At 40.4% G+C, this 19,557-nt stretch overlaps 1 protein-coding gene across 4 annotated transcripts in view; it reads left to right on the top strand.

The window, feature by feature from the left end:
* The window catches only part of EPB41L4A (erythrocyte membrane protein band 4.1 like 4A), a 237,804-nt gene that overhangs the window by 74,166 nt on the left and 144,081 nt on the right, over positions 1–19,557 (top strand). Inside the window, exon 1 of one of the 4 annotated variants that reach the window (XM_034656611.1) lies at positions 9,487–10,475. The exons of 2 other annotated variants lie outside the window; for them this stretch is intronic. In XM_034656611.1, the coding sequence (XP_034512502.1) occupies positions 10,125–10,475 (351 nt within the window). In that variant the 5' untranslated portion in view covers positions 9,487–10,124. Of the gene's footprint in view, positions 1–9,486; positions 10,476–19,557 lie in introns of those variants that run through there. One more of the 4 variants, XM_034656610.1, reaches the window with a different exon arrangement.

Raw genomic sequence — 19,557 nt, 5'->3', positions numbered from 1 at the left:
CTGTTCTGGTTATTAATCTCTTCTGGGGCAAATTGCTTAGGTCAGATCTCTTTCATTCCTTACATAACAATAACCAAAGTCACTTTATTTTTTTAAAAAATGAGTTTAGATATAAAACCATGAAACGAGGAAAAGAGGGAGACAAACCATAAGAGACTCTTAATCTCAGGAAACAAACTGAGGGTTGCTGGAGTGGAGGGGGTGGGAGGGATGGAGTGGCTAAGTGATGGACATTGGGGAGGGTATGTGTTGTGGTGAGCTCTGTGAATTGTGTAAGACTGATGAATCACAGACTTGTACCCCTGAGACGGATAATACATTACATGTTAATAAAATATAAATGTGTGCGTATGTGTGTGTGTGTATATATATACACACACACACATATACATATATAATGGTTCTAAGATATACAGCCTTTTTCTACTGAGGTCTATAGCTCTTTATTCATTATGCTATTTGGGAAAGTCAAACTCAACTAAGATTATTTTTAATTTGGGACACCTGCGTGGCTCAGTCAGTTACGTGTCTGCTTTGGCTCAGGTCATGATGCCAGGGTCTTAGGATCGAGTCCTGCATGGGGCTCCTTTGCTCATCAGGGAGCCTGCTTCTCCCTCTGCCTCCCACTCTCCCTGCTTGTGCTTTCTGTTTCTCTCTTTCTCTCATGAATAAATAAATAAAATCTTAAAAAAAGATTATTTTAATTTACAGAATCTTTCTTTCCTAATAATTTATAGCACCTTTTTAAAGGACTGGGAACTTGCCCAAATGTTAGAAATAAAATGAGGATATGAACCAGAAACAAAACAAATTGATAATGCACACAACATATAATGAAAATTTGTACACCTGCAGTAACCATGAAGAGTGGATTGGCTGGACAGCCAGACCTCATTGCAAATCCGGTGCTCAGCTGCCCTCCTTTCCTTTCTTTCTGTTATTTCAGGAGTAGTTACTGGTTGTCTACTATATTCAAGGTACTTCTCTTTATCACTTAAGTTTGTAGTTTGCAGTTCCTCTTACAACAGAAGGAAATGTCTTACTGAGCAGGTGCATGTAGTTTTGACAGTTTAGCCTTAAAAGTAGCTTTAGAAAATAATTTTTAGAATCATTGAATTTAAACATACGGGGTTCTTTCTTTATAAACGTTTTGTTGGTTCCACAATAAATTGACTTTCTTTTCTTTAAGGAAGCCTTTTCTAATAATTCCAGCCAGAAATCACACTCAGGAAGAACCATGAACATGGCAGCCCAGGGGGCTTCAGCATTCACTGATCCATGGGTTTGGAAAGTCCCTCAGCTCACCTCCCTGAGCCTTAGTTTCCTGATTGGTAAAATTGAGGCTACTGGTATCTTGTCAGACACAATTGCTGTGAGGGTTAAATGAAGTCTTGGAAGTCTCTAGCAGAGTATACGTATGGTACTTATATGGTTCTCGGAGAATGTTTGCTGAGTGAATAGATAAATGATTGGTTCTGTGATGACTGTCACTGCATAGCTGCCTCTGAAGACTTCACTGAAGGTAGAACTTACATACTAGGTGTGTAAGTGGCTTTAGTCGTCTGGCTGATTCTTAAACATGGAGACCAGGGAAAGGAATAAAGGAAGTAGGAATGAAAACAAAGGAGGTGGGTGGGTTGAGTGGAACACCATGAACTGCTGCCCATCGCATTCTTTGCAGCAGTGCCGAAATAAGGAACAGAAATGAAACAGCAGGGCACTGGCACAAGACCCAGTCTGCAGAGGTATGATGAGTTCAAAAAGCTTGCAAAGACTACAGCCTGTTTATAAAACTTTTGTTCTAATAGTAATATTCCCTTTATATGTCTTTTCAGAAATTTGAGATGAAAAGAAATATTTTCTTCTTAAAATCTTTTCTGAATTACTGTATAGCCAGTAATACCCTAGGTGGGGGGTTTATTGCCTTTCCTGTGAAACTGGGAGGGCCTGTTTGATGAAAGGGTTCCATCGAACCGTTTTTGTGCTGTGGTTATGTGTAGGCCCGGTGGTCCTCTTGATGTCCCGCTGGTGGAATTTCCTTCTGGGTGCAGGGTTAGGCGTGCCTTCACAGTGGGTCAGGGAACCTTGAGCAGACCCTGGAGGAGTTCACAGAGAAAGAGGCACTAAGTGGAGGTTTCTAAAGGACTCAGTGTGCAGTTTTCGTGCACATTCATTGACTACCGAGCTAGAAGGGATTGTTCCTTCGTCCCATTAGTCCCCTTCACAGGGACCCTGAGTGGTTTGGCAGCCCACCTGAGGTTGCAGGATGAGTCAGGAGCAGAGCTGACTTCAACCCAGGTCCCCAGCTCCTCTTCAGCTGCCTCTCAACACTGCTCTGTGCTGTTCTCCTGCCATGGAGTGACCTCCCTGCAACCACTTCTTTTCTTGATTCAGATGGTTTTGAAATGGAAAAATCTGAAATTTTGAAATTTGAAATTACCAAAGTAAAACATGCTGCTGTACTCAGTAAAAACGGTAACAGAAACTCCCAGAAAACCAGAGATGCATGAAGAAAAAAGTTCATAATTCCTCATCACCCATTTAAAACACTACTCTGCTTTCTTAGCTGAGAGACTTTATGGGCATCACTTGAACTCAGCACATTTATCCGACTCTCTTTATCAAGTTGTTGCATAATTTCCCAGTGTAGATGACTGTCATTTATTCAGTAATTCTTCTGTTGATGACACTGCAAGTTAGGGGATTTTATTGCACCACTCTCAAATAATGCTGTAATAAACACCCGTGGCTGTTGAGCTGGCGCTTTTATTTCGGTAGGCTAGATCCCCAAAGTGAGATGGCCGGTTCTGAGACTGTCTGTGATACCTGCTGTCTTATAACTTTTCCAAAAGATTGCTGTAGCTGCTCCACCATTCACATTTGTCATCCTAAAGGTGACGTCGGTTTTAATTTTTCCGTGTATTTTTAATTTGCTGTTTATTATACTTTATTGCTCATTCTTCTCATTTTGCTACATGGTCAAATTTCTCTAACCATCTCATCATGAACATGGAGGTTCTTTTCTTTTGTGCCCTGGTTGTGGTTACTTTCTCACCTGGTATTTTCAGAGCAGCTATAATTAAACAGTCTGTATTAACATATACAAGGTAAATAATATTTCCTCACATTGGGTTTTACCTAGACAGGTTGGAATTTTTTTTTTCTTGACTATTAAGTTGTTTTTTACTGTATATCTTTTAATAAACATTTAAATGACAAATTATAAGTTCCTAGTCATGTTAACTTCATCCTGTTACATTGCTCCCCCTCTTGTGTTTTCCATATCATGAGCTCTCTGTCCAGTTAGAGCACATCTTTCAAGATTTCCTCAGATTGGGTTTATTGGTTAGGTAATCTTGTAGTTCCTGCATGTTCAGAAAAGGGTCTTTGTTTTTCCTGACAGGTGAAGAACATGGTGGTTTTGCTGCTTCTGTCAGCAGTGGCTGTGTAACTGTTCTAGATTCCAGTGTTGCAGTCGAGATATCTGATGCTGATCTGATGCTTCTTCCTCTGTCAGTACTCTGTCCAGTTTGTTTGAATAACTCCATAACCTTTAGGGTCTCTGGTGCCTCTAACAAGACTGCGAAGTAACCTGTATGTAAAGCAAAACCAGGCTGACTATTCACTGCAGTAAGGGAGATAATGACCTTGAGCATTTCAGAGGAGGGAGGACAGAGTTGGGAAATTTATGAAGTTTGTTAGGGTTTAGTTTGAGGCAGATTGTTCAGGGCAAGGACATGATATTAGACAACATTTTTGATAAAATAATCTAAGACTGGTAGGCTAAGTAAGGAGTGTTTACTCAAATGTGGATTAGTTGAGGTATTTATCAGATGAATGGGTTTTTGGAAAGTTCTTGAAACAAACAGTAAAATTATGAGAAACTTCATCTTCCTGGGTAAGAGTTTGTTGAAATAGTGGAGTCATGTTAATGCACATACTAGGATGTGTGGTTGCAGATGATTTTCCTTCTCAGTTTAAATATTTCACAAGCCTAGGCATATGCCGTTTGTTTCCTCATTAATGTTGTCTGAGCTTGCTTGGGAGCCCTTATCCCTTCTTTCAGCTCAGGGAGGTTTTCTTTTGTTTTGTCACCTCCCTCCTTCCCTTCTAATTATTTCTTCTCCATTTGTTACTGTTTCTCCTCCAGGAAAACCTATTTTCTGCATGTTCTGTCTTCTGATTATGTCTTCCATGTCTCATATTTTTGCTTACAATGTCTGTTTGATCTTTGAGGACCCTGAATGTTCTTAGTAGTGGCCATGCCTTTTCCATTTTGTCTATTGAAATTTTAATTTTAGATGTCATGTTATTTGGTTTTAGAAAGCCTTTTGTGTGTGTGTTTTAATGGTACCTCCTTGAAAGTCCCCATTGCTTCCCCCCCCCCCCCCCCCGCTGGTATTTTCTTTAGTCTTTTTCATATTTTTCATTGGAACTATTTGTTCTGGTATTCATCTCGGTCTTCCTCATTGAAGCGGCTGAGATGCCTTACATGGGTTGTAACTCTTCTTTGTCTTTTAATGAGTTCTTCCCAGCAGGCTAAGAGGACTCTTGGGCAGTGGTAAATCATCAAATGCTGGAAGAAATAAGTGTGTTTGTTATAGTGGATAAGTATAAGCCACCAAACTGGGACCCATCTACTGAGAAATGGGGAGGAGACTACTTGGTCTTTAGGAGAAGTTTAACTCACCTGAATAATGACCCTCGAAGTCTGCTGGTGTCAGTAGGTTCGGTTAGCCCCTCCAAGGACCAGCCACAGTGTCTTCCCAAGTACAACCGACTTAGATTTCTGGCCAGGCCACTTTAAAATCTGTGTTACCTCAGGTGGGTCCATGTCTGTGAAGTAGGGAGAGTACTCTTAAAACGCCTAGGAGTTTCAAGAGCACCCTGGCCTCACACCTATTCTCTAGCCGGTCCAGTAGGAGAACATTTGGAGTGCCGGTGCTAGACCCAGACATCCTGTGTTCTAATCCCACCTCTGTCATTTATTGTCTGTTTATTCTTGGGAAAATAACTTAACCCATGGGTTCCAATGATCTTGTCTTTAAAATGAAGAAAAGAGGGGCACCTGGGTGGCTCAGTTGGTGAAGGGGACAACTCTTGGTTTTGCCTCAGGTCATGATCTCAAGGTCATGAGATCAAGCCCTGCCTCCACCTCTGTGCTAGCAGAGAGTGGCTTTTCTCCTCCCTCTCTCTCTGTCCCTCCCCCTACTTGCACGCATGCTTGCTCTCTTTCAAATAAATAAATGAATCTTTGAAATGAGGAAAAGAATGACACCTATTTCCCTAAGCTGATCTAAGAATTAAATGAATGTCACATCTATGGAAAGATGCAGTGCTCTTAGAACATTGCCTGGCACACGTAAATAGTGTTAGCTATTATTATCTCCAACTCATAGGGCTGCTGTGAGGTAAGTGAGTTATATATATGTAACTTATATGTACCAATAAATGTCATTGTTACCAATTTTATTATTTTATGGGATTCTGACTTATATGACCTTGAAATACTATGACATAATGAAAATATTAACAAAGCCTCACATACCCTTTTAAACTTGGAATTTCCCCGAAAATAAAGAAATTTCATCAAAAATCACATAATTTGAAAGTTGGGAAGCTGAGTGTGTTTATGCTGCAGCCACACCTTGGGCAGCTTTACCTGGCAAAGGCAGAACAAAACAAAACCCAAAAACATCTTTATTTCGTATCAGTTGAAAACCCCTGTACATTGGAACTTCAGCAAATTTTAACAACTACTATGCTATTTTAAAAAACATATTTTCTATTATATTTCAAAAAGCTCTTTCAATTTTGAGAGAAAGGTATCCCCCCAGTATTGCTTTATCTGTGGTATATTAGAGCCACAGCAGACATGCCCTCCCCCCAATCAGTAACTTGAAGCAGACGTTAGATGTGATAAACACTAAAATAGCTGAAAATCATCATGGTAAGCTGTACTGTTAATTCAGGAGAGGGCATTGTGCCAAGTATTACACATCATCAGTATTATTTTTTTTACAAAACAAAGTAGTAATTTAGGCAATCATTATAGATTTATGTACCCTAAGAGAGTATCCCCTGCTTTTCTTTTATTCCTGGGGGGAAATGAGTTTTGGATGCTGGGACTCCTTACAGAATGTACCCCTTGGTCATTGTGCCGCTGCAGAGAAGGTGGGAGGAAAAGCAGGTCAGGAATACGCCTTGTGGTTGCCATCTTCTCACGGCCTCTTGACTTCCACCCCCACAGTGCCTCAAGCCATCCATCTTCTGGTCCTTTCTTGTAGGTTTTCTGATTCCCCTGGTCATGCTATCACCTCTCTGTCCCCAAGCTTTTTGACCTGTCTCTTCATTTAGCACCTGATAAAATCTAACTCATAATTATGAGTTTGCTGTGAGTCCATACTGCTACCAGCCAGACGGCAACACCCTGAAGTCTGTGTGATCTGTAACCCTCGGATCTCTCCCTCTCTAAACCTCTCAGGAAAGTCAGGGTCACTTTAGCTTTTCTGTTAGTGTTAATGTAGGGATGCAACTGGGAGGCCTGCACGGGCCAGGAAGTGCCACGGACTTAGAACCTGGAGAGCTCATTCCCACGGAACAGGGTAGCTGCGGGGATGCCCCAGCTGATTTTTGCCTGGTGCTTCAGGTTGCTAGAGGAGGCATTGGTAACATTTCCCGACTTGTTCTATCACTGTCAACTAGTGAGCAAAACATGGGCTTCCAGTTTGTGGTCTCTGTGCTAAGTGCTTAGAGGCAAATAAAGATTGAGCAAGCGGCTTGTTCTGTCCCTACTTGACCCTGGGCTCAGACTTGTCTCCTTCAGCCTCTCTGCCTCTGCGGCTCTTTATCTTTCAGGAGAGATAACCTGACTTCCCAGGCTATTTCCAGAGGATTGTTCAGAAGGGAAAGAGACTCTTAACAGGAGGACATGCCGACCTCTTGCTCCAAGACCATTGCAATTCTGAAGAATTACTGTTCTGTCGGAAAAATATTTTCACAAAAGAAAAAGAGTAAAAATAGTTGTAAATGTTAAAATGACTTAAGTGAAATGTTTCTTGGGTCACTCTGGGGGCTTTTAAGGGGCAAAGTTAGAAGTGTCATAAAATGAGTACTTTGAGTGGAATTCTGTACTAACTAGGTTGGTTGTATGATAGAATATGGACTAGGGTCCTCTAAGGCATTCACAACCTTACCCCTCCCCCTTTTCCCCCACATTTTCCCTCCCCCTGACCCTGAAGAAAAGGACTGAAAGCCAAGTTCTGGGGGGTGGAAGACTGACAGGCCTGGAACTTTTGGGGTGCCTTGAATGGGAGAGGACGAGATCTTTTCTTGAACTTTTTATTTGGAAATAATTTCAGACTTAAAGCTGTCTGCAAGAGCAATGCAGACAACTCTTGTATACCCTTCACGCACAAATGTAGGTGTTAAAATTTTACCATGTAAGCTTTATCATTACTTTTCCCCTCTCTTACTGAATTATTTGTAGGTTGAGAACCTGCGACTCGTTACCCCTGAATGTGTTAGTGCTTATTACCTACAGATAAGCACCCACTACAACATAGTCAGGGCACAGCTGTCAACGTGAGGAAATGAGGTGCAGTCTGGCCATCCAGTCCACGGTCCCTATTTAAGTGTGGTCTGTCATCCCAGTTTTCTCCTTCGGAGCAAAATAATCCAATCCAGATTACTCACAGAATTTTCTTAGCATATTGTTTATGTCTCCTTCAATCTAGAACATTTAGTACTTTCATGACCTTACTATTTTTGAAGAGATTAAGCTTGAGTATTTTGTACAATGTCTCTCAATTTAGGCTTGTCTGATGCTGCCTCATTATTAATCCGGGTTATGAAGTACTTTGGGCAGGAAAAATAGACTTGGTACCGCATGTGTGTTTGTCACGTCCTTTCAGGTGGTACATGACGTTAATCTATCCCACTACTGGTGAAATTAATGTTGCTGATTTGGTTAAGGTAGAAACTGCCTGGTTTTTCCACTGTGAAGTTTCCTTTATCCTTTGTAACGAATAAGTATTTTGTGGGGAGATATTCTGAGACCTGGTAAATATCCCATTCCTCTGACTTTCACCCATGTGTTTTAGCATCACTGATGATTCTTGACTGAATCAGTTATAACTATGATTATCATCATCTAATTCTGTCGTTTCTATTGTACGTTGATTAATTAGATCTTACTATATATAAGAAAGCACTTTTTCTTCTATTTATTCATTTATATATTTGTATTAATGTGCATGGAAGGATTCCTCTTGGGGTTATAATCCAATCCTTTCCTTTATTTTGTTGCTCACATTATCCGAGATTTGACCAGAGTCCCTTCAAGTTAGCTCCTGTGTTCTTTTGAAGGGTCCCCCTTATTCTTTGAGAACTTCTTTCCTTTTATGTACAAAAAATTATTTTGGGCTCTTTACTTTCCTGTCTCAGCCTCAAATTCATCTATTTTCTAAGGGGGGAATAAGAGTATTTAGAAACCAAAGATGTGGGTACTAGGTGTGGTCATTGCCACTGAGGTGTCACTGCTCCCATGCCCTCTTGGCAGACAGCCCTAGAAGGCTGGGGTGTATGTGTGTATAAAAACTTTTTTTTTTAAAGATTTTATTTATTTATTCGACAGAGATAGAGACAGCCAGCGAGAGAGGGAACACAAGCAGGGGGAGTGGGAGAGGAAGAAGCAGGCTCCCAGCAGAGGAGCCTGACGTGGGACTCGATCCCATAACGCTGGGATCACGCCCTGAGCCGAAGGCAGATGCTTAAGGACTGAGCCACCCAGGCGCCCCTAAAAACTTATATTTATCAAAATATATTAAATCAGATACTCAAATCAGTACCTCCCCATTCAAAGCACATTCATTCTTGTTTTCTCCTTTCCCACATTTGTTATTCCCTTCTCTAACTAGAGAAACCCAGCTCCTGTTTTTCTCCATAAATGTACTTCATGCTTCATCCCTCACTGTGTAACCAATTCCCCAACTCTGCACGGCCACTACCTTCTTCAGCAGCCATCCTTGCTTGTTTAGCTCAACCTCCAACCCCATTGGATAACCCCTTGCTCAGCCCTGAGTCTACTGTCCATCTCTAACAAATACTGAGGAAGAGGAAGGGGCACTGATGGCTTTTCAACTGAAATTTTCAGTTAGGCAAGAAGGAAGAGAGGGCAGGACTAATTTCTTGGACCCTCTCGCTAATTGAGAGAGGAAAGCAAAAATCATCATGCATGTGGGGCCGTGCATTTTAAGTCTGATACCCCTCTCGTCCTTGTACTGTGGATTCACAGCTGCACGTGTCTCAGTTTTAATGGGGTTATCATCTGACAAAGGAAAAGTTGACCTGCTCTACCCAACATATATTGTGTTTTGTGTGAGGGAGTTTACAATTTACAGCACTTTATTCACTTCCTTATAATTAAATTTTCCTAAATGTAAGCATTTTTGCATTATATGGGTGGATATTTTACAAGATAAAAAAACAAATGCCTGTTCCCAATCCTGAAAAGAATTCCAGCAAAATAAGGGCTTGATCATGATAATATAACACAGGAGTCTGGGAACATGTGCTATATCTTATCCAAGGGGAGCACCACTCAGGAAAAAGAAACATTAGTAACAAATGGGAATTTCTGGTTAAGGAAACCAAATATTTATTATGTTAACAATGGAGACTCTTAAGAGTTCCAGATAACAAGCTAGTGCCATGATAGGCAGGGACAAGCTTTGAGGTAAGCCAGAAACAGAGGTGACAGGAAGGGCTACAGTGCTGGGAGATTAAAGGTAAGTACACAATAGCCGTAACCAGGAGGTTTTGAAGCTTTCCTATCTAATGCCTGCGTTTTACCTGTCTAACTTGTACTGGGATGACAGAAGAAGTAATAAAGAGTGTTGAGGGTATGCTTTGACTCTTCTTCATGGAGATCTGCATTTCTAGGTGGAGAACAACTGAGTTTTACCATTGTCTAATTATCTGTGGTTGTTTAGTTGTATAACAAACTTCCCAAAATTGAGTGGCTTGAGACAACAGCCACTTCATTATGTCTCAGGACGTTGAGCAAGGCTTGGCGGGGCAGTTTTTCTCCAGGCGGTGTTGCCTGGGGACACTTGGTGTTGATCATGCAGTTGTGCTGTTCTGGATGTCTTCATTCACAGGCCTGGGGCCTTGGCACGACATCTGAAAGGTGGGGCCCAGTCAGGGTCTCTCCATATGGTGTCTTGAGCTGGGTGGTTAAGAGTTCTTTCATGGCAGCCCAAGGGTTCCAAGACACCATCACGGAAGCAGTTAGTTGTTTTAAAAGCTCCTTCGGAACTGGCTTAGCAACACTTGCACAATACTGTATCAGTGGAAGCGGTCATAGGCTAAGCCAGAATCGAGGAGGAGAATTAGACCCACCTCTTGATGGGAAGAGAGTCAACAGGCTGGCAGCAATCTTCACTGTACCATACCTGGAAAAAACTGAGTATGAGGTGAACAGATTTTTATTTTTAAAGATTTAATTTATATCTTAGAGAGCATGAGCAGGGTGAGGGGCAGTGGGAGAAGCAGACTCCCTGCTGAGCAGCGAGCCTGATGCAGGGCTCAATCCCAGGACTCCGGGCTTAAGACTTGAGCTGAAGGCGGAGGCTTAACTGACTGAGTCACTCAGGCACCCTGAGATAAACAGATTTTCAAAACCTAAACCTTCTGGGGCACCTGGCTGGCTCAGTTGGTTAAGCGTCTGTCTTAGCATAGGTCATAGTCTCAGGGTCCTGGGATTGAGGGCCCCCCCCCGCCGCCCCCGGCCCCGGTGTCAGGCTCCCTGCCCAGAGGGGAGTCTGCTGCTCCTTCTCCCTCTGCCCCTCCCCTCTCTGTTCATGCACACTCTCTCAAATAAATAAAATCTTAAAAAAAAATTTTAAAAACCCTAAACCTTCTATGCAAAATAGGATATTGATCGTTTTTAGTTCTGAATTTTATAGTTGTCAATAATAAACAGTATAGGGGCACCTGGGTGGCTCAGTCGGTTAAGCGTCTGACTCTTGATCTCAGCTCAGGTCTCAATCTCAGGATCGTGAGTTCAAGCCCTACATCGGGCTCCATGCTGGGTGTGGAGCCTGCTTAAAATAATAATAATAATAATCAGTACATTTAAGGTTTTGAAAACATCTTTTCATCATTCAAATTAAAGTTTACATGATTATATCTTAAGTGAGGGATTATATTTGTAAAACAGATCTTTGCCTTAACTCACATTCTGTTCTACAAGGCTTATGAGCTTAAAAATAATCACTTAAATGTCCTAAATCAAGGTTATTAATGAATTCTCAGGGATTTCATTTTGAAGGTATATAACCCATTTTTCCTTTTTGTTAAAGAAAATAAAGTCTTAGGTGATGAAATGTCTTGTATTATCTGATGTTTCACTGTTGATTTTACTCTGATCTGTCATGAATAGAATGGATTGATAGGGTTTCTGTTCCATTCTATTCATGACAGATCAGAGGTTAAATTTCAAATCAGATTTACAGAAGAATTGCAAACAGTAAGAGAGTTCCTGAACACCCTTCACTTAGCTTCCTCTAATGTTAACATCTTACATAATTATGTTATAGTTGTCAAAACCAGGAAATAGTACAGCACAATTCACTGTATACAATACTAGTAACTAAACTATGGATTATTTTTGGATTTCAAGTTTTTCCATCAATGTCCTTTTTTGGGTCCCAGAATCTAATTCAGGATACCATAGTGCATTTAGAAAGATTGCTTTTGAGATTCATAACATTAATGAATTTGAAACATTTAGAAGATATCCAAGACATATAGGAGAGAGATAAAAATTTGACTTGTGTTGCAGACATTTCTATTTATTGGGACTTAATTTTTTAATGCAAATTTGATGAAACTAAAGAGTATGCTTTATATTAGTTTTGAAAATAGCTCTCTACCCTGGAAATTCTGATTTCTTTTGGCAAAGAATGCTGCTATCTTATTTGATCTCTGAGCTTCCTTGTGGATTGCTTGGCGGTTTTGGGGGGGTTTTTTTTTTGGAGGGGGTTTATTTTATTACAAGATTTTTTGTGAACTTTTAACAAGATCTGTAAGAGACAGAGACAGATGTTTGTACAGTGGCAATCATGTGGCATTGGTTCTATTCCTGGAACTTCAGGTAGCTAGCCCTGCAACCTGTGCGGATCTCACTCATCTCATGAAGAAGAGTTTACAAGCATCCCCACATACATAAGAACCAAGAACACAATCAATTTCATAATATGTATCATCAAGAATGCACCCTTGTTAGTATAGTAAGGCAATTCTCAAGCTTTTTCTGTCTCAGGATATCCTTACACGCTTTAGAATTACTGAGAATCAGGACGCCTGGGTGGCTCAGTTGGTTAAGCGTTTGACTCTTGATTTTGCTTCAGGTCATGATCTCAGGTCTTGGGGTCAAGCCCTCAGTCAGGCTCTGTGCTCAGCGGGGTGTCTGCTTGAGATGCTTTCCCTTTCCCTCTCCCTCTTCTAGTGCATGTATTCTCTCTTTCATACTCTCCCTCTTTCTCTCTCAAATAAATGCATAAATCTTAATAAATAAAATTACTTAGGACCTCAAAGAACTTTTGTCTGTGAGGGTTATCTCTGTGTATATTTACTGTATTGTAAGTTGAAGCTGAGAAATAAAACTAGTTCATTAAAAAAATCCCATTACATGTAAATGTAAATATATTTTTTAAAAAATTTTATTTATTTGAGGGAGTGAGAGAGTGGGAGAGAGAGAGTGAGCAAGGGAGCACAGACGGGGGGAGGAGTAGAGAGAGAGGGAGAAGCACCCTTCCTGCTTCCTTCATCCCCTGACTCTGGGATCATGACCTGAGCTGAAAGCAGGCACTCAACCAACTGTGCCACCCAGGCACCCCCAATGTAAATATTTTCATAAAAATAGTTGTATTTTCCATAATACAATTTTAGATGAGGAGAGTGACATTGTCTACATTTTTGCAAGTTTCTTTAAGACTTGGTTTAATAGAAAATAGCTGATTCTCTTATCTGCCGTATGCATTGTCTGTTGTGAGATCCTATGCCATGTAACCTCTGGAAAGCTGTATACTTGTGAGAGAGAAAAAATGATAAATAACAAAATATTAGGAATACAGTTTTGACCTCATAGACTACTGGAAACATCTGTACGTCCTCCCAGGGATCCTCAGACCATGCTTTGAGAACCAGTTGTGTGAGAGAATGAACTCAGGGTTTTAGGTCTGATATTTCTGGGTTGAAATCCTGCCTTTACCACTTATTTCCATGTGACTATAGCCAAACTGCTTGTCCTTCCCCAACGTCTGTGGCCTCATTTGTAAAATGGGAATAAAAATGCCAAGTTTACACAGCTCTTGTGGAGATTGAATGAGATTAAGTATACGAAGGTGTCTAGCATGGCGACGTAAATACAGATGCTCGAGATTTATTCTCCTCCCATTGCTGTAACTTAGAATGTTAAACAGCAAAGATAAGTTGAGCAGAGGAAAAACATCATGAAGAATATAACCGGTTTAGAGAGAAAATTGGGGAGTGAGATGTGGTAGATTATCTGTAAGGATGGCCGCCAGCGATCCTTCCTTGTTACTCCTCTTACTAAGAGATGGCGTCTGTTTCCCCTGCCCTTCCATCTGGGACGACCCTCTGACTGACTGAATGTAGCACAAGGGAGCCTGTGCCAGGTGTCGGCCTTAAGAAACTTGGCAGCTTCTACTCTTGTGTCTCAGAGCCCTCAGTCACCATGGTAGACTAACCTTCTGAAGAGAGAGGCCTTAGATGAAGAGAGACATTGAAGAGAAAGACAGAGGCCAAGTCAGCCTCCAGTCATTCCTCACCAGGTGAGGTGTCAGTATGTGAATGAAGTCGTCTTGGGTTCTTGAGCTCAAGTGAACCTCTGTAGCCAACACCAGTTGGAACAGACGCCATCTTTCCCTTCTGAGCCCTACCCAGATTACAGAACCATGAGCAAATTGTTGCTTTAAGCCACCAAGTTTTGAGGTGATTTGTTACAGAGCAATAGATGGTTGAAACATTAGATAAGTCTGAGAAAAATGTATCCGTGTGAACAAACTTTTTTTTTTTTTTTGAAGATTTTATTTATTGAGAGAGAGAGGGAGAGCGCTCGCACAAGCAGCAGGGAGGGGTGGAGGGGTAAGGAGAAGCATGCTTGATCTCAGGGCCCTGGGATCATGACCCAAGCCAAAGGCAGATGCTTAACCGACTGAGCCACCCAGGCTCCCCTAAACTTTTATATATGAAAAGTATAAACAGCACCTTGAAAAACAAACACTTTAATTTTTTTTTTTTTATGACTAAAAGAAGGTTTGCTTCATAGATTCCTCACTTAGAGGATAAAGGTAACTTAGTAAAAAAAAAAAAAAAGTTAGTGGAAAACCGTCAGATGGTGGTTAACAATACTTGGTCTAAGAAGCAATGACTATTGGTGTCTGAAGAATCTCTCCTTCGCTCTCCTACTTTGCCTTATCCCAACAGGCCTGAGCTAAAAAAATGTAATGTGATTTATGTTTTCCTACAGAACTTGGAATCTATTTTGTTAAAAACACTAAATAAAAATACAGTGCATTTTTAAAGGCATAACATTAAGGAATTTTTTAAAGAGTTCTTTTCCCCTTTGTGAAGGAGTAAACTGTCTGAAATGTAATAGTTACCATTCCATGCAGCTGGTAAAAACCTGCCCTTCTGGTTTGTACTGTCATGTTAATCTGCAAAGGTGTTATTACTCATTGGAAGAATTCTTTGTTCTGGTTGAAAGCCTCACTGATGGTATTTTCAAATAAACTTGTCCTAGTTGGGAGTCTTTCTTAAGATTATAAGTCTCTTGTAGCCCTGTTCTTTCCAGAATGCTGCTAGTGTGTCAGTAATAAAAGTAATCTATCTCTATTTGCTGAGATTTAAGTGGCATCTAATTCACAATCCAGAAATATGTCACAGGCATTTACTCTCATTTGAAAAGTAAATTAATATCTTGTAACATTAAATGAATTTTTTCTGAGTGTAGCTGGAAAGTCAGATACTTCTTTCTTGATTTTCTTCTTACTGCCTCGTATCCAGTCTCTTTTGATTTCCTTATGATAGCAAACAAAAACCCTATCAGATTTATTTTATCACAGAAAGAAAACCATATATCTCTATATAAGCTTTCTATATAAACATTTAATATAGAGCCCCTTTATTTTTTCATGTCTTATAAGTTTCAAATCTAAGACTTATTTCTTAAACTACGTTTAGAGTCCAGTGAGTTTGCTGGGATTACAGAACACTGAAACAGATGTGTCACTAAAAGTAAACTCGGTAGCTTTGACTCAGCCGATCGACTGAGGTCAAGGTAAATGAATCCGTCCCTCTTTCTTTCTGCTTTCATAGGTCTGACTGGTCAGGAAAATAGAAATCTTTACAACAGATGAATCAAGGTATAAGTCACAGGCTACCATGTTTCCAGCATTGCACTTCCCTCTTCCTTGTTTGTTGGCTCTTAGTATTAACTCAGAGAATTTTTAGGGAGTTCTGACTATGTGTAAATTCTTGAACTGCGTGGAAAGGAAGTGGTGTGTAGTCCTCAGCACCTGCTTTCAAAATGTCTAAATATCAGTAGAAAAGTGAAGTATGCAATCGCTTTAACAAAGGTAAAATAGTTTAAGTCTCAGAGGCAGGCAGAAATTAGAGGTTGGGTGGAGGGACCGGTCATAATAAGGTTGAGATAAGGACAGGCTTTGTGGAAAAGGTGGCATTTGAACTGGATCTTGAAGGATTAAGTGGGTTTTGACTATGCCAGAGCAGGAAAGATAGTCCAGAGAGAGAACAGTGCAGGGAGGCCCAGGCCCAAGGAGCCCTCAAGAATTCCTTTCTTGATAGTTGTGTCACCACTCAGCTCATTCTCTCAGGTCTTACTTGTGGAGATCCAGTATGTGTCTGAGACCATACTGTAATTTATTCATCTTTGTGAAAGTCCCTGGACGTGTTGCTAAGTGCTGTGATTGCAGCTGTATCTTACTTTGTAGTATCTCGATGAATTTCTCATTTTGGTAGAGATTTCTCCTAGAAATGATCAGAAAAAAATCTGTGGTGCTGGGGAACACAATCCCATTCTTGCCTTTTTTTTTTTCTAATTTTTTTTGGCCAAGTACTGAAAGAAGTAAAGTTAAGAAAAATATTTTTCTTAAACTTAAAATGAAACAAACCCATCTGACATAGAAGCAAAGCCCCAAGTCTCAGCATTTTAAGGACTTAGAGGCATGTAGCTTCCATACTGGTACATAACGGCCTCTCACGATCAGGGCTACCTGCCCAAGGAGCTTGGGAAGAATTCAGATTAGAAAGTCTTAAAGTAGCTTTTTTTTTGTGGGGGGGGAATGGGGAGTGTGAATTGTTTTATCTATAAATGTGGTCAACAAATTGACAGCTAAACACCATATCCCTATTTTGTCTCCATGCATCCTCCTTACTTAACACTTCACAGCACATCAGCCAAATCCACAAAACAATTACCTCTGAGATTCAAACAGGTAATGACTGGTTTCTACTTGGCATACTTTTTCTTTTAAAACATATTTTAATGCAAGTAAAATGTGTGCGTGGTAACTAGTCAAACGTGTAAAAAAGCTTCTGATAACCAAGTCCTTCTTTATCTCACTTCCCAGACATTTCTTAGTCACTCCATAGCCCCAGAACTTCTCCAGGATTCTGATAGGGCAATGAACTGCTTCCCCCATTGAGGTTCTTTGTGTTATAGTCTGGGTGCATCTTATTCTCCGGCATTTGTTAGCATGCTTTTTCCGTCTTCTGGAGATTGATCATTTGCTAATGTAATGGGTACTCAATAAATATTTGAAGTCATAGGTTTCTTTTCTTTATAACCTTGATGGTATTGTCCTTTTCTAGTAATAAATCCTGCAGTTGGCCTGCTCCTTGCCTAGTGTACTTATTGTTCTTACTTTGGCTCTCATGTCCATTCTCTTAATTTCTTTATTCAAGGATGATTTCTTCTGAACTTGAAGACTATCAATCTGGACTGCAAACTGCAGCCCACAGGCAATCTCTGTGAAGAATCCACGCGAAGAGTGCAACGATCCATACAAGCAGGAGGCATAAATAATGGGGTACAAATTGGGGACAGGGCGATTGGAAGGGGCCAGTTAGGGCAGGACTGGCAGAAGCGGGAGCTGGTGATGTGTACCCCCTACCCCAGTAGCTAACTGACTGCTGGCATCCATGGTTTCTGAGTCTTGTCATATTACAGTATGAGAGGTGAGAAGTTAAGAGGTTTCCATGTACATATGTGCTTGAAGTAGGGACGAGATACAGTATTTCTGAGGCCCATCTGCCTCGGCTCCATGGTCACGTGTAGACATACAACATACAGAAATCTGTAGAGGGAATCATGAGATCCCATGTGTTTTCTTAGGTCAGCTTTGGATTTGGTGTCTAATGCTGCATGCTTTCCTTGTGGTTTCTCTGTAGAGGGTAACAAGGAGCTAAAGGATGATATTTGTAAAGAATTTTCGGCACCAGATTCTATATAAATAAAAAAACTGTTACAGAGGATCGACAGACTTAGGTTCTGGTATTTTTGGTGTGATAGCTTTGGAAAATGGTGATCCCTTCTGTGCATGAAACTTCTGCTATTTCCATATACTTAACAAACTGCTAGGCTGGTTCTCCAAGTTTGCTTTTGTGTCGATTCTTCATGAATAGGCTGTTATTTATACTTTATAAATAGATTATATGTATGAAGAAGCTAACATTTCTTGTGGAATTATAGGCATAAAGTGTTTTTTATAAAGATAGCCTTGATATATATATATATATCAAGATATATATATATATATATATATATATATCTCCCCCCTAAAAACTGCCCCATTTCAGTGCAGCAGTTTCAAGCATAATTCATTCTTCTGTTCCTGGAGCACTTGTTCACCTGTTCAGGATAGAGGAATTAGGTGGAGTTGTATGGTTCTACTTGCTCTCATTACTCTGTCTGTTTCTGTCTGTACCTGGATAGGAGAACAGATTCAGAGGAGAAATTAGATCGAGATGGAACACTAGGTTTGTATGTCAGCCTTCCAGAAACATTTTGAAGTAAGAGGAAAGATAGGCTTGCATTTTCCACAGCAGTCTAGAAAGTAAGAAAGGCAGATCTCAGTCATCCAGAAATTATTTTAAAAAAATTCCTGAGGCAAAAGGCAAATATGAAACAATTGTGGGTGAAAACTGGAGCCCAAAACAGGGGCAGAACCATGGGAGGGAGGTGGTGATGGATGAAGGGTGGCTCCATGCTTAGTGATTGTGGCTGTACTGGGATTAGGAGAAGACCTAAGCGACCATCAGGGTGGCACCGTAGGGATTTCATCAGAGTCATCTATTACCGTTGGCAACCAAGAAATATGCCTGTTGCACTTCCATTCCTACGATAAACTCTCAGTATTCATGATATTTTGAGTATAGCATTGGACCCAATTTTCTGTATTCTTAGGATTTTTACTGAGTATTCTGGTGTGGCTCTCAGGTCCAAACGTACACAACCAGTGTTTCCATGGGGCAGGGGTGGCTGGTGAATTGCCTGGCTGCTTCCCTTTAGTATCTCAAGAATGCTGGGAACCCTGACTCCTTGTCGCATTTGATTTCACCACTGCATGCCTCTGCTGTTGGACACCCTACCAATGGGAGCCACTGTCATGAATGAATTCTCAAGTCTTCATCTGTCTTTGCATCACTTGCTCAGAGGTCAGAGTTCTCAGCTGAAAGCAGGTCCTGTGCCGTGGCTCAGCTGCCAGGAGTTGTGGTACAGAGTGTGCTTCCTGCCTCTACCAAGACTCACATGGTGGGGGTTCTTTCCAAGTAGGGAGGGGGACTAAACTGGAAAATTCTTCATGGAGAACATTTGACATTAGAAATTCTTTTAATGTAACTCATAGATGATTACATGATTTTTGTCTTTTCAGATTCCCATAAATGACTTGATAAAATTATCACCCATTCTTAATTAAAAGATCAAAACAGAATAAAACAAAACAAAAATAAAAACCCCAAAAAGCAGGAATAAAAGGAACTTTCTATTTGATAAAGAGTAGATACAAGGGGTGCATTGCAGCCAGGGTACTTAGTGATGAAATTTTAGAAGCAATTACCTTAAAGTTAGGAGGAAGATTGGGATCATTGTCCTTACAACTACCAGTCATCCTTTTATTGAGGCCCTAGCTAATGCAGTAAGAAAAAGAAAGAACTATGGAGGAGGAATTTGGAAAAGAAAGAATTAGAACAACTTACTATTTGTAGAAAATGTGGTTATCTAGAAAGATTCCATGGAAAACTTCTTTTCACTGATGTACAAGTTTAGCAAGATGGCTGTGAAATAGACCAATGTGGAAGAATTAGTTGCTAATATATTAGAAATCAGAAAATATAATATAACAACAATAAAACTATAAAATAGCTATGAATAAGCCTATCTTAGTTTTTTGTTGCTGCATAACAAATTTCTGCAAATTAGTAGCTTAAATCGACCCCCATTTATTA

The sequence above is a fragment of the Ailuropoda melanoleuca genome, chromosome 3 (assembly GCF_002007445.2).
Source record: "Ailuropoda melanoleuca isolate Jingjing chromosome 3, ASM200744v2, whole genome shotgun sequence".
In the NCBI taxonomy this organism is placed as follows: Eukaryota; Metazoa; Chordata; class Mammalia; order Carnivora; family Ursidae; genus Ailuropoda; species Ailuropoda melanoleuca.
Note: the sequence above shows the minus strand (reverse complement) of the source record. Positions and strands in the feature narration are given on the sequence as shown.